The following is a 14,505-nucleotide window of genomic DNA, read 5'->3' as shown; positions in this document are numbered from 1 at the left end:
GTCTACCCAGCTGGAGCTGGTAGATGGTCTACCCAGCTGGAGCTGGTAGATGGTCTACCCAGCTGGAGCTGGTAGACGGTCTACCCAGCTGGAGCTGGTAGACGGTCTAACCAGCTGGAGCTGGTAGATGGTCTAACCAGCTGGTAGATGGTCTAGATGGTCTAACCAGCTGGAGCTGGTAGATGGTCTACCCAGCTGAAGCTGGTAGATGGTCTAACCAGCTGGAGCTGGTAGATGGTCTACCCAGCTGGAGCTAGTAGATGGTCTAACCAGCTGGAGCTGGTAGATGGTCTAACCAGCTGGAGCTGGTAGATGGTCTACCCAGCTGGAGCTGGTAGATGGTCTAACCAGCTGGAGCTGGTAGATGGTCTACCCAGCTGGAGCTGGTAGATGGTCTACCCAGCTGGAGCTGGTAGATGGTCTAACCAAGGCTTTTAAACTTTTCTTCCCCAGGGAACCCCGCCCAGGCAAACCAGCGACCCAGGAACCACCATCATATTTTAGCAAACATAATAGTAATCACGTCTTGTCTTATCAGGTGAATAATAGTGGAAAGTAGAAGTAATCAACATTTTAAAATTAATAGATTTGGTAGACAGTTTCATTATTTTGACCTCCCCACAGTTCATTGGAAGAGGAAGTGAAAACTGTAACATTATCTAAAGGGTACAGTATCTTGGCGGCATAGAGAACATTTTGCTGTTGTGAAACAAATATTCTGCAATTATACACACTTTTCCCATCCTCTGCTCAAACATTATAGCAAAATCAATTGGCATATGCCCTGAATGCCTGGTATTTGAAATTTTTGATTCTCCCTGACTGTCTAGCTTTTATTTGATTGTTAGTTCTCAAAGATGGTATTAAAAAAATGTATATTGTTAAATATCTTTTCTGCATGCTTTCTATCTGGTTTTGGCTGTTTAAGTTAACAATGAAACAGTTTTTCCACCTTGAAAATTACCACAGACTGCCCACCTAAGAATTAGCTCCAATGACTGTAATTTCCTCCATATTAATTTGAGATTTTGGCAATGAAGTCATTTACCTACTTCCCGGATGGACAGGAACAGCTGTCATGCAAACTGTTCCTGTAGACTACCAGTCATTGGCTAGTTAGCATTGGGTCGTGAAACTACATCTAAAGTCCTTCATACTGGACTCAGAGACATACACATTTTATTTTGCAGTTTTAAAGGGTAAATCTGGAGTTGCTACATCCATCTTTGGACTTATAATTGAATGATATGTACCCATTGATTCTTAAAGAATATAACCATGTCCTAGTTCTTCAACTGTCGTACTCTATTTGAACCCCAAAATAAGCTTGTTTTACTCCTTTGCTTGCAAACAAAATAAATGTAAACAAACACTATATAGCCTCAAAACATGGTTAAAACGATCATTTTTGATATCATGGATGGTCAGTCCTAGCATCTATAGCTCTATCTAAGAGTTTGAGAGTAGTTGCATTTCTCCAGCCCCATCACTTAGCTTTTTACCGAAACTTGGGAGCGGAGAATGCTTTATTGATTCCTGCAATTCTACACATTTTACCATGTTTTATGTGCGTTCATATTATACCTGAGTGATTTAACAAAACCAATGGGGCTGAGGCCCGTAATTTATGCCTAACTGAATTATTCTAGTGCTCTATCTATCGTTCGCTACATACTAAGAAATGTACGCCCATGGGTGTAGCGTTTGGCCTGAGCAGGGAGTTTGCGTCGCCAGGCAAATATAATCTGGCAATGATAAATACAAGATATAGATGTCTGGTTAGCCTCATTTGCCTACGTAACTAACACGGGATAGTAGTTGCTCAACTGTATATTTTTCTAACAGGTTTGTCAATGAAAAGTGCGCAACCACACTTTCGAAATAGGAGGTTGTGCATTCTAGTATTTGTATTTATTAGGGATCCCCATTAGCTGCTGCTCTTCCTGGGGTCCAAACACACCAAAGCACCCACATTACATATAAAACAAAATATAAAACAGTGAACTATGTTTGTACTAAAAAACCGGTCACCCGTTTGAGCTGGTCAAACTGGAATATCCAGCAGGGCGTTCCGGGCTGGAGCCCGAGTTTTGGTTGGGTGTCATGTGACATTAATTATTAGCCATGCTCCAGCACAAATCAATGGAACAGGACTAGCCTCAGTGATTTGCAGAAGGGAAAATTAGGAGGAGGAACCATGCTGAAAGTGCAGATAAACCCAACTGAAGAGCTCATCACTCTTTTTTCTAAATGAAGATATAAGTAGAGAAAATCCTGTTTCACTGCGTGTCTTTTTTTGTTGTTGTTTCGATTACTGTGCGCCTTGACAGGGAGTGCAAAGGTTGGTTAAAGACCCCCCCCAGTGCTGAAAGGAGGCGATAGTTAGAAAATATTCAAGGTTGAAGCTGATGTTCTGAGGTAAGTTTGCGTCGGTTACAATTTTATACGTTATGAAACACTGAAATTAGGTTTACTTTTTAATTTTTTTTATTCGTACTGTACTATCATTCGGTGTAGCATGGATGTTTATTTACATCACCGAATTAAAAATTGGTTCGAGTTTGCGGCGTGATTTTGAATAGTCTTTATCGGTTAAAATGTCCTTTTAGATTAAAGATTGTTGTTAGGAATACATTTGCCAACTTCGAAAACAGAACACTAAACTTCAATGTTTATGGTAGACTATAAAGCGCTCATCTGCAACTATCTATTCGCTAGGCCTATTGTTTGTTTGGATATCAACGAAAATAACCCAGCATGCAACAATTAAACCAATATATAAACAGAAGTGAACTTTAAATTGTGACAACTGTCTTTTCCAGGGGTCAACAAAATGAATTTCCTCCTGGAAACCCTTCAGTTGATTGTAATGTCAATGTATTACAACATAGAGGCATTTGTCAGACTGTTCATCCCATTTAAGAAGAAAAATGTCACCGGGGAAATCGTCCTGATCACCGGGGCGGGCAGCGGCATTGGCCGGCTCATGGCAGAGAAGTTTGCCCCCCTTGGCGTCTCTCTGGTTCTGTGGGATGTCAACCAGGAGGGCATGAAGGAGACTGCAAGACTAGTGAAGGAGAAAGGGGCAACTAGGGTCCACTACTACCTGTGTGACTGCAGTGACAAGGCTAAAGTCTACAGAGTGGCTGACCAGGTAAACCACCTAATTCTAATCAACTAGTCTTTAATCAAGACTGTACTTAGATGAATTGGTGTTGCTGCTGAAAAGAAAAAAAGTCTGCACTGATACTAGCCCTTTGAGTAATTATCACCTTGCATTGCGGTCTATCAAGCATCCATTAACCTGTAATTGCAGGCTTTGCCTTATGTGAGTAGCTGTTTGAAATGGAGGTTCACCAACCCCTCCTAAAGCGAGGTGGAGTTGCTGTTTGGTGAACGTCCATTTTCGCTGAGAGGGAAGGGAAAGCCACATGAAAGTCCTTACAAGCTATTCATTTAATTTCTCAAAACTGGTTTTAACCTGTCACGCATAAGGATCCTTCCCTGTTTAACTTGTTAGTACAATGCAATGTCACATAAGATCCTCCTCACCACAACAATGGGCTGCCAGGATATAGGAAGCAAAAACATGTATCTGTTAATAAAAATACAACAAAGTGAAGTAGTGGGTGTGCTGAACGTTAACAAATGTTTTAAACATGTTTTTGTTCAGGTCAAGAGAGAAGTGGGGGATGTGAGCATTCTCATAAACAACGCTGGCATCGTCACAGGCAGGAATTTCATGGATGCGCCAGACTCCCTCATTGAGAAAACCCTTGAAGTAAACACCATGGCACACTTTTGGGTGAGCTAACCTCATTGTAGGCCTATGTCCTTTGTAGTAGCAATTCCACCCACATCCCCTCAAATTAACACAGATCTGTAACAAACTGAAATTCATATTTCATTGTACAAGTTCTCCCCTTGATTTGATTTATTTCTGTAGACTTATAAAGCCTTCCTCCCAGCGATGACTGCCAACAACCATGGTCACCTGGTCAGTGTTGCTAGCACAGCGGGTATGATTGGTGTCAATGGACTAGCAGGTAAATCACCCACTATGCATGTGTGCATGGCTTACTCCAATGTTCCTCAATACTGGTCCTGGAGAGCAAAGGTGTGTAGGCTTTTGTTCCAGTCGGCACCAAGACACCTGAAAGCTAATCATTGTTTAATGACTGGCTAAACCAGGTGTGTCGGGGTGGAGCAAGAACAAAAGCCTACACACCCCTTAACCATGGTGCAGAACATTGCCTTTGTCTTAAACTCTGGGTAGAGCATAATGCAATCAAGAGACCTACCGTAGAGTTGATCGATAGAGATGTTATCAATCGACCTTGAATGGGTGACAATGTCATTTTTAACTTGTTCATATACTGTAGCTGAAGGGTCTTTTCCATAGACTGACTTGGTTACAGAAAATGGTTCAAGAACAATGTAATTTAGTTTATGTTATCTTGATGTGGAGACCTGTTTTATATATCCTCTATGTTGGAGTGTTTTACACTTCTATTATTTCTGTATTTTCTTCTCTGATTGTTGGGAAGGGCCTGTAAGTAAACATTTCACTGTTAGTCCACACCTGTTTACGAAGCATGTGACGAATTCAATTTGATTTGAGACCTTTGTTAACCTGCTCTACTGTATGCCAATACACGTGTTTCTCTCCTGATAGATTACTGTGCCAGCAAGTTTGCTGCTATTGGCTTTGCTGAGTCTGTGGCTCTGGAGCTGCTGGCAACGGGGAAGGATGGAGTCAAGACTACCATTGTGTGTCCACACTTCATGAACACTGGCATGTTCGATGGCTGCAATTCTAAGTGAGTTATCAGCCATAATAGGTTCTATACAGGATTTCATTGAAAGTTTTCATTTTATTCCTTATTGTCACAATACACACACTATGAAGGTCAAGGGTCACATTGCATATGTATATACACTTTTCAGTTGTGGACTGATAGTGGTTTATATTATGGGGTATTGAACTTTAAAAAAAGATATATATATATATATATATATATATATATATATATATATATATATATATATATATATATATATATATATATATATATATATATATATATATATATATATATATATATATATTAATTTTATTTAACTAGGCAAGTCAGTTAAGAACATTTCAGATTTACAGTGACGGCCTACCCGGGAACAGTGGGTTAACTGCCTTGTTCAGGGGCAGAAAGACAGATTTTTACCTTGTCAGCTCGGGTATTTTGATCCAGCGACCTTTTGGTTACTGGCCCAATGCTCTAACCACTAGGCTACCTACCACCTTATTGACTCCACAGGTGGCCTCTCTTGGTGCCTGTCCTGGATCCAGACTACGTAGCAAAGAAGATCATTGAGGCCATTTTAACTGACCAGGTCTACCTTCTGCTCCCAAAGAGCATGTATATTCTCATGGGCATGAAGAAGTGAGTATCCATTCATGTTCTTATTCTTCTCTTCCTTGTGGAAATAACATGCTGGTTTTTGCTATTTGTTGCACTGAGCGATCTGCTGCCCAGACACACACGACGCATTGTCACTCCATTTCAAAACTCAGAAATGGTTACAGTACATGCTGAAACTGCACAGTATAGTCATACCCACCGCTGACAACCTCTGTTTCCTCTATTATTGATAAGGTAGGGTGCCCTCAGTCTAGTTCTCTTGCCTGCCTCCCCACCTAAAGTAGATTAAAGTATACTGCTCAAAAAAATAAAGGGAACACTTAAACAACACATCCTAGATCTGAATGAAATAAATAATCGTATTAAATACTTTTTTCTTTACATAGTTGAATGTGCTGACAACAATCACACAAAATCACACAAAAATAAATAAACAATTTATCAACCCATGGAGGTCTGGATTTGGAGTCGCACTCAAAATTAAAGTGGAAAACCACACTACAGGCTGATCCAACTTCGATGTAATGTCCTTAAAACAAGTCAAAATGAGGCTCAGTTGTGTGTGTGGCCTCCACGTGCCTGTATGACCTCCCTACAACGCCTGGGCATGCTCCTGATGAGGTGGCGGATGATCTCCTCCTGGACTAAAGCATCCGCCAACTCCTGGACAGTCTGTGGTGCAACGTGGCGTTGGTGGATGGAGCGCGACATGATGTTCCAGATGTGCTCAATTGGATTCAGGTCTGGGGAACGGGCGGGCCAGTCCATAGCATCAATGCCTTCCTCTTGCAGGAACTGCTGACACACTCCAGCCACATGAGGTCTAGCATTGTCTTGCATTAGGAGGAACCCAGGGCCAACCGCACCAGCATATGGTCTCACAAGGGGTCTGAGGATCTCATCTCGGTACCTAATGGCAGTCAGGCTACCTCTGGCGAGCACATGGAGGGCTGTGCGGCCCCCCAAAGAAATGCCACCCCACACCATGACTGACCCACCGCCAAACCGGTCATGCTGGAGGATGTTGCAGGCAGCAGAAAGTTCTCCACGGCGTCTCCAGACTCTGTCACGTACTCAGTGTGAACCTGCTTTCATCTGTGAAGAGCACAGGGCGCCAGTGGCGAATTTGCCAATCTTGGTGTTCTCTGGCAAATGCCAAACGTCCTGCACGGTGTTGGGCTGTAAGCACAACCCCCACCTGTGGACGTCGGGCCCGCATACCACCCTCATGGAGTCTGTTTCTGACCGTTTGAGCAGACGCATGCACATTTGTGGCCTGCTGGAGGTCATTTTGCAGGGCTCTGGCAGTGCTTCTGCTCCTCCTTGCACAAAGGCGGAGGTAGCGGTCCTGCTGCTGTGTTGTTGCCCTCCTACGGCCTCCTCCACGTCTCCTGATGTACTGGTCTGTCTCCTGGTAGTGCCTCCATGCTCTGGACACTACGCTGACAGACACAGCAAACCTTCTTGCCACAGCTCGCATTGATGTGCCATCCTGGATGAGCTGCACTACCTGAGCCACTTGTGTGGGTTGTAGACTCCGTCTCATGCTACCACTAGAGTGAAAGCACCGCCAGCATTCAAAAGTGACCAAAACATCAGCCAGGAAGCATAGGAACTGAGAAGTGGTCTGTGGTCCCCACCTGCAGAACCACTCCTTTATTGGGGGTGTCTTGCTAATTGCCTATAATTTCCACCTGTTGTCTATTCCATTTGCACAACAGCATGTGAAATTTATTGTCAATCAGTGTTGCTTCCTAAGTGGACAGTTGGATTTCACAGAAGTGTGATTGACTTGGAGTTACATTGTGTTGTTTAAGTGTTCCCTTTATTTTTTTGAGCAGTGTATTTCAATGGTTAATATCTGCCCTAGATGTTACATTGCATCCTTTGCGGCTTGGCTTTACTGTTCCTTACCCAAAGTAGACTGTTAGTATGGGTCTTTAATGTTTTCTTAGGATAGGCCAGGGATAGCCAACGTTAGAGTGGGATGTCCTAAAGTAGTCTATTGTAATCTGACCATGTATGGGAGGTATTTTAAAGGTCCAATGCAGCAGTTTTTATCTTGGCGAAGGGCAATTTCTCAAGCAATTTGCTAGGACTGTCTGGGAGTGGTCCAGTTAGCAAAGAGCAATCGGGAGGCCGGCGTCCATCCAGAGTGGTCGCGCGCTGTGCGACAGCTTTTTTGCTCATCGCCTCATTTGCTGTTCACGTGCTGTTTTCCTTACGCAGCCCACTCGCACTTCTCCCGACCGGCGACAGTACAGCTGCCAGTCGGAGGCAAGACACTTTTTTTATTTATTTTTTTTTTATTTTTTTTTGCGTCAACCCTGCGGCATGCCTACTCCCTTTCGCCACTTATTTGTATTATTTAAGATGCATTGGATGCCATGTCCATTTGAAGAAAAGGTTTAATTTCCTAGAATTAAGGAGGCCAGTACTGGTTCCCTGGATCATCAGGTGACAAATACAATTTGATTTGACTAAATGTATTTATATTTTTTTAACAGGCTTCTTACAGTGAAATGGCCACAAAATTGACATGGTAAAGGAATGAAATAAACGACATTGTAAATATACTGAAAATAAGACTACACTAAATCAAGTACAAAAGAAACATGCAGACCAAAGAAAATAAGATGAAACTAAAATAGCCTACAGGCATATAGTACGGACATTGTTTGCCCAAGTGCTGAATAACTACAGTGCATTAGCAGCAGAATTATAATGAAAGTGTATATATCTACATAGTGCAGTTATGTGACATAACTATTGCATTGGTCCAGTAGACTAAAGTGACTAAGTGTGTACAGAATATAAATAAATGGTGGGGGTGGTAGGGTGTAGAAGTCACCCTAGGGTTCAGCTATTGGCTCAGTCTTGGGGTAGAGGCTGGCTTTGCGATAGGTGGGCCGAGACTTAATGCTGACCCTCATTGTAGCAGCTCCCTGTGCGCCGCCTAGTCTCGTCTTCACAATCGGAGGCCCCTTTCAGGTAACGGGTGACCCCCTTATCCGTGGCATCCCAGGTTGCAGGATTCTTACGAATGGTTCCTGTACACAGAACATTGAGTTACATTTGAATTGCACAAGGTCTTACACAAGTAAAAACAAAAGTACTTTAACACATTTTTTTTTTAATAATAGCAAAACTTACTTTGAAGAATTAGTCTTTAGAAACAAGTAATTGAAACATGCCTTATCCCCTGCACCAGTCGAAGTTGTGGCGACGTCAAGCCGGTTTGACAGAATGCAAGGTAGCATCTGCCACACTGTTGACTTCAGGTCCTTGGCACCCTTTACAACCAGACACCTAAGCTACAAATATAAAAGTATTAGGAATTACACACTTAACATATTTCCCTCCCCAACCGCCTATATTTTATAATCATTTATTGTGAAAGTCTGAAAAGACAGATGTCAGACTTCCAATAAGTATTTAAATGTAATATAAGTCCCTCGTGTTAAAGTTCTGAGCGGAGGAATTTTGAACATGCTGTCACATCAGGGTACAACGCTCGTAACAACTGGGTCAAAGTTGAATGTCTCTTGCTCTTTCACGGAAAAAGCAACGGCTACATACAATTCTGAGCACACCTACAAGTCTGTCCTGGAGCTTGGTGTCCTGGCTCAGCCTGGTCTCCAGCAAACCAGGCCTTGCTGGTCCCCCATCTGGAGATTGAGATCATCTCCAACTGACCGACTGGCCTGTTCATAGGCTAACAAGGTATTCATCTTGTTATCCATCTCAAGTGTCCGATACCACCCGGACTTATAGGGAAAAAATAAGCAGTTAGTCACAGTCCTGAAAATCAAATCAAATTGTATTTGGCACATGCTCCGAATACAACAGGTATGTATACCTTACGCATTTCACAGTACTTACAAGCCCTTAACCAACAATGCAGTTCAAGAAATAGAGTTAAGAAAATATTTACTAAATAAACACAATAAAAACGAGGCTATATATAGGGGGTACTGGTACAGAGTCAATGTGCGGGGTACAGGTTAGTCGAGGTAATTTGTACATGTAGGTAGGGTTAAAGTGACTATGCATAGATAATAAAACGGCGAGTAGCAGCAGTGTAAAAATGCAAATAGTCCTGGTGGCAATTTGATTAATTGTTCAGCAGTCTTATGGCTTGGGGGAAGAAACTGTTAAGGAGCCTTTTGGACCTAGACTTGGCACTCTGGTACTGCTTGTTGTGTGGTAGCAGAGAGAACAGTCTAACTTGGGTGACTGGAGTCTTTGACAATTTTTTGGGGCCTTCCTCTGACACCGCCTAGTGTATATAGGTCCTGGATGGCAGGAAGCTTGGCCCCAGTGATGTACTGGGCCGTACGCACTATCCTCTGTAGCGCCTTATGGTCAGATGCCGAGCAGTTGCCATACCAGGCGGTGAGGCAAACGATCAGGATGCTCTCGATGGTGCAGCTGTAAAACTTTTTGAGGATCTGGGAACCCATGCCAAATCTTTTCAATCTCCTGAGGGGTAAAGGTGTGGACGTGCCCTATTCATGACTGTCTTGGTGTGTTTGGACCATGATAGTTTGTTGGTGATGAGGACACCAAGGAACTTGAAGCTCTCAACCTGCTCCACTACAGCCCTGTCGATGAATGGGAGTGTGCTCGGTCCTCTTTTTCCTGGAGTCTATAATCATCTCGTTTGTCTTGCTCACGTTGAGGGAGAGGTTGTTGTCCTGGCACCACACTGCAGATAGGTGTTTAGTCCCAAGGTTCTTGGCTTAGTGATGAGCTTTGGGCACTGTGGTGTTGAACGCTGAGCTGTAGTCAATAAACAATATTCTCACATAGCTGTTCCTTTTGATTGCGTCATCTGTTGGTGCAGTATGTGAATTGGAGTGGGTCTAGGGTTTCTGGGATGAAGGTGTTGTGAGCCATAACCAGCCTTTTTAAAGCACTTCATTGCTACTGATGTGAGTCCTACGGGGCAGTAGCCATTTAGGCAGGTTACCTTTGCTTTCTTGGGCACAGGGACTATGGTGGTCTGCTTGAAACATGTAGGATTACAGACTTGGTCAGGGAGAGGTTGAAAATCTCAGTGAAGACACTTGCAAGTTGGTCTGCACATGCTGAGTACACATCCTGGTAATCAGTCTGACCCCGTGGCCTTGTGAATGTTGACCTGTTTAAATGTCTTGATCACATTGGCTATTGATAGCACAATCACACAGTCGTCTGGAACATCTGGTGCTTGCATGCATGTTTCAGTGAGCAACACTGTTTAAAGCAGTTTAAGGAGTGTCATCTCTAACAAAGCAACAGTTGGTTTACAACAACAAAAAAGCTCTTGACCCCCCCCCCCCTAGCTCTGACTGTACCGATAACTTTATTAAGAAAAATGTACTTTCTATGCCTGTGAAGTGGTTGTCCCACCTAGCTATATTAAAATGAATGCACTAACTAAGTTCCTCCTTTTACTTTTAGACTTGTGTGTATTGTTGGGACTTGTTAACTCCAACAGTGCAGTAGTATCTATGAACATAAGCATTTCACTACACACGCAATAACATATGCTAAATATGTAGTGTGTGTGACCGATTTTAATTAGTGTCTGCTAAATGACTCAAATGTAGCATATTATATAAAACTAATGACAAATGTAAGCTATAAACAAAATGATTAGGTATAGTATCACTTATGTCATCTTTGATTATTTGAATGTATTGTTTCCTCGTGTGGTTGTGTTAAAAAAAAAAAATTGAAAATCAAATTTGAATCACATTATGTAGGCTAAGGTTTTATAGATCACAACAAAAACAGCTTGCAGCTTCTGGCTATGGTTAGCTGGAAGGTCGCAGCCCAGAATTAGAGAAATTCCTGGCTATTGTATTTCAAATGAACTCATGGTTTGCCTAGGGATTCCTCTGAGTGGAGGCTAAATGCCAAAGATGCAAATCACATCTTTCACGGCAAACTCTGCTGGCGGTAGGAATTTATAGCCTTGGGGGTCACGACAGCGGGAAACAGACAGCAGGGGGGAAATGTTTTTGCTTTAATTTATATTGTTTTTATGCAAGAGCTGTTAAAGGCTGCCTGAAATTTCAGCCTGTTTTGGTAGATGGAGTTTTTGCCTGCTTGGTGACGACACCAGGCGGTAAATGAGTTAATAGACACAAGAGTTCAAACCTTTCTGCCAATAACTGCTTGTTTTCCCTTCCCTACTCACCACTTACAGACTTCTTGCTTGAGAATTTGCTCTTCGCTAAGAAGCGTTTAAAAAAAGTTGTACCATTTTTAAATGAAACCAATCACAGTAAGGTACTTATTTAATATTGAGATAATAAAGACCAATGTAGCCAATTTTAAGGGAAAGACAAATGGTTACCGGCCATAGGTGACTGGACTAGGGCCAATGGGTCAACCTGAGACTGCCGTTAAAGTACCTTGTATAACAGCAAGGTTTTAAGCTGGTCATCGACCTTGGTGACCTAGCATATAAATTGTCCCCTTAATGGTGCTTGTGTCTTTTTTATAGCTAGTCAGAAAGAGAAGGGACATGGATGGTTTTTCACTACACACAGTTCAACTTAGTTGAGCTGGGTTGCCAAGCATTCCAGACAATGTGATATCATTCACAACACCTTGTCTTTGTATCTCCATAAGCTTGCAGGTACCGGTAAACACCAAGGCTGCTTATGCATTGATGCCAATTACAGATCAGTCACTGATAAAGCAGCACCTGGTTGAGTGGGCAAGCAAGACTTTATTTATCTGGAGACAACACAGATTTATTCAGACCTAGACCTGATTTGGACTGCAGTTGAATATAATTATCTGTAACCTCAACATTTAAATCTACACCAAAGCCTTTTTGTGTTATGGAAATGTCCTTGAGACAGGTGTGTTAGAGAAAAAGGCTTTTAGAAACTTGGCCAGGTTCTGGTGGGTAAAGTCTTAATTTGGGACAATTTGCATGGCTACATTTGTTCCTTGAGGCCTTTGAGTGTGAGTTGTTGGCTTCATGTTGAATACAACACAATACACCAATGACTAATATAGAAGACTTAATCACTCACCACCAATTACACTGAATTATTAAGACATGAAATGGCTTCTCTTGTTATTAACATATTTAGTAGTGCAGTTATGGGGTTATTATGCCCTTTGAAATACATTTTGTTACTGGACCAGAAGACATTCAAACAGCATTTATTATGCTCTGAATAATTTATTGGACTTTCATCAGTTTTCTGTTTTTAATTAAGATTTAATTTAGTCCCACTGTGATTACCAGTTTGTCTAAATGACTTGCTGTAGTTTGTTGTAATGAAGTCATTCTGACTCAATTCCAGACACTAGTTTGTTCTCCATAATAGGCTTTAAGTTGTGTGTTGCAGTGATCGTTGCTAATATGTAGCCTAATTGACTGTTCTCACCGTCACAGGATTTTACCCTTTAAGACTGGGAATCTGCTGGGGATGTACCTGGGAGCATTCAACTTTATGGATGCCTTCAAAGGACGTGTCAAGAAAGAGGCGTAGTGAAGAAGACGAGAGGAACCACCCATACTAAGTACATTTTGTCTCAGACTCAAAGGTGATTAATACTGCCTATCATGTTTATCAGTTTTTTTCCCCTTAAATGGTTCATTCTTATTTAACTAATTTTAGTGTATGACAAAGCCTACGTACTAGTTTACATCGGCAGACGAGGGATATGTGTAGGCTATATAAGGTAATAAAATGCTGCTAAATATGTAACGAATGTATGACCTCTGTGTTTTCATAGCATCAACACAAGTAGACTTGAGTGTGCTTTTTGGATCGACACACTCAATATGAAATGTTTTCACGAGTTATATTCACTTTATGAAGTTCACGCTGTGTATGTTAGCTCCCTACACTGACACAGGCTCAATAGCAAAATATGGTTCCTTTTCACTCTGTCGTTCAGTGGATACTGCCCCCCCACACACACACACACATTTTATAATGCGTGCCCTTTTTGGCATGAAGCAACATTGGAAGAGTTTGTGTTGATGCACTTTTTTTTGTGTGTGTATTTCTTTATACACCCATTGTGGGCGTATTGGGATTACGTAATTGTTCACATGGGTGTTTTAGAACATATTGTGCCTGTAGTAATCTAACGGACAAGTAGAGAAACTCAGGGAAGTGTCATGTAAAGGATCATTATCTGTGTACTAGATTAGTTTGCTAAGTCTACAGTAGCCATCGACGATGATAGTATGTACCAAACAAAAACACTCATTTTCCAAACTGTTATTCTCTTAACTGGACCACCTACCCGTTTTACATTTGAATTTACTGACAGCTATTTATTTATTGCTTAATCATGTACAATGTTTTACTTTGACATTGAAGATGCGATGACTGCATGACTTAACTCATTTTATTTAAATTGTCTGTCATGTTTACATTTTAATAACCACAATAGCATTGTTTACATGTAACAATGTTGGTATTTAGCTTTGCTCTTGAAAAATAAAGTTAGAAATTGGTATTGTCAGGCTTTTTTCCCTAATGGCTCCCATGCTTCTAGAATCACTGACATGGTCCTAATGTGCTTCATTATTGAATGTGTGATCATAGCCCCATCTTGTGGAGAATGAAAACCCGTTCTAATCCTGTGTCTAACCACGTTTCCATCCAATAATTTCATGCGGATGAAGTATGATACTTGACGCATGAGAAGAAAAAGCGAGCGGTTGGATTTAGCGCATCTGCCAAGACCAGAGTGGACACATTTGCTATATAACGTAACAGTTTCTGTGACAACCATCAGTTAAAAATGGAATGGAAAACCATTTAACTTTTCATTCTGTACATGGGAATTTAAAGGAAAAATAAATTGTGCACTACGTCATCACGCACAGTCTTTTTATCAGAAAAAAGTCAATTTGATGGAAACCTCTGTTGGGGAAAATCCCTATAATGTTCTATGCACATTTGAGAAAAACCTAGCTAATGACTTGCCTGGCTGAAGCGACTATAGGCAACAACAAAAATGCGACTCGTGTAATGGAAATAGTAGATTTAGCAGAGATCAACATTTTTATCCTTTCAAGGGTTGGTTTGTATTTTGTCAAAGCCAGGTAAATTGG

General features: G+C 41.6%; 1 protein-coding gene across 1 annotated transcript; it reads left to right on the top strand.

Moving 5' to 3' along the window:
• Positions 1-2,129: 2,129 nt before the first annotated feature.
• Positions 2,130-13,910, top strand: LOC115156824 (short chain dehydrogenase/reductase family 16C, member 5a). The gene is made up of 7 exons (XM_029704537.1): positions 2,130-2,418; positions 2,823-3,154; positions 3,674-3,805; positions 3,947-4,046; positions 4,676-4,820; positions 5,316-5,441; positions 12,826-13,910. Exons 2-7 carry the CDS (start codon positions 2,834-2,836, stop codon positions 12,920-12,922), a joined length of 921 nt encoding a protein of 306 aa, XP_029560397.1. The 5' UTR covers positions 2,130-2,418; positions 2,823-2,833; the 3' UTR covers positions 12,923-13,910.
• Positions 13,911-14,505: the final 595 nt, after the last annotated feature.

Source organism: Salmo trutta, chromosome 21, assembly GCF_901001165.1.
Source record: "Salmo trutta chromosome 21, fSalTru1.1, whole genome shotgun sequence".
NCBI lineage: Eukaryota > Metazoa > Chordata > Actinopteri > Salmoniformes > Salmonidae > Salmo > Salmo trutta.
The sequence above is the reverse complement of the archived record's forward strand: the minus strand, read 5'-3'. Positions and strand labels throughout refer to the sequence as shown.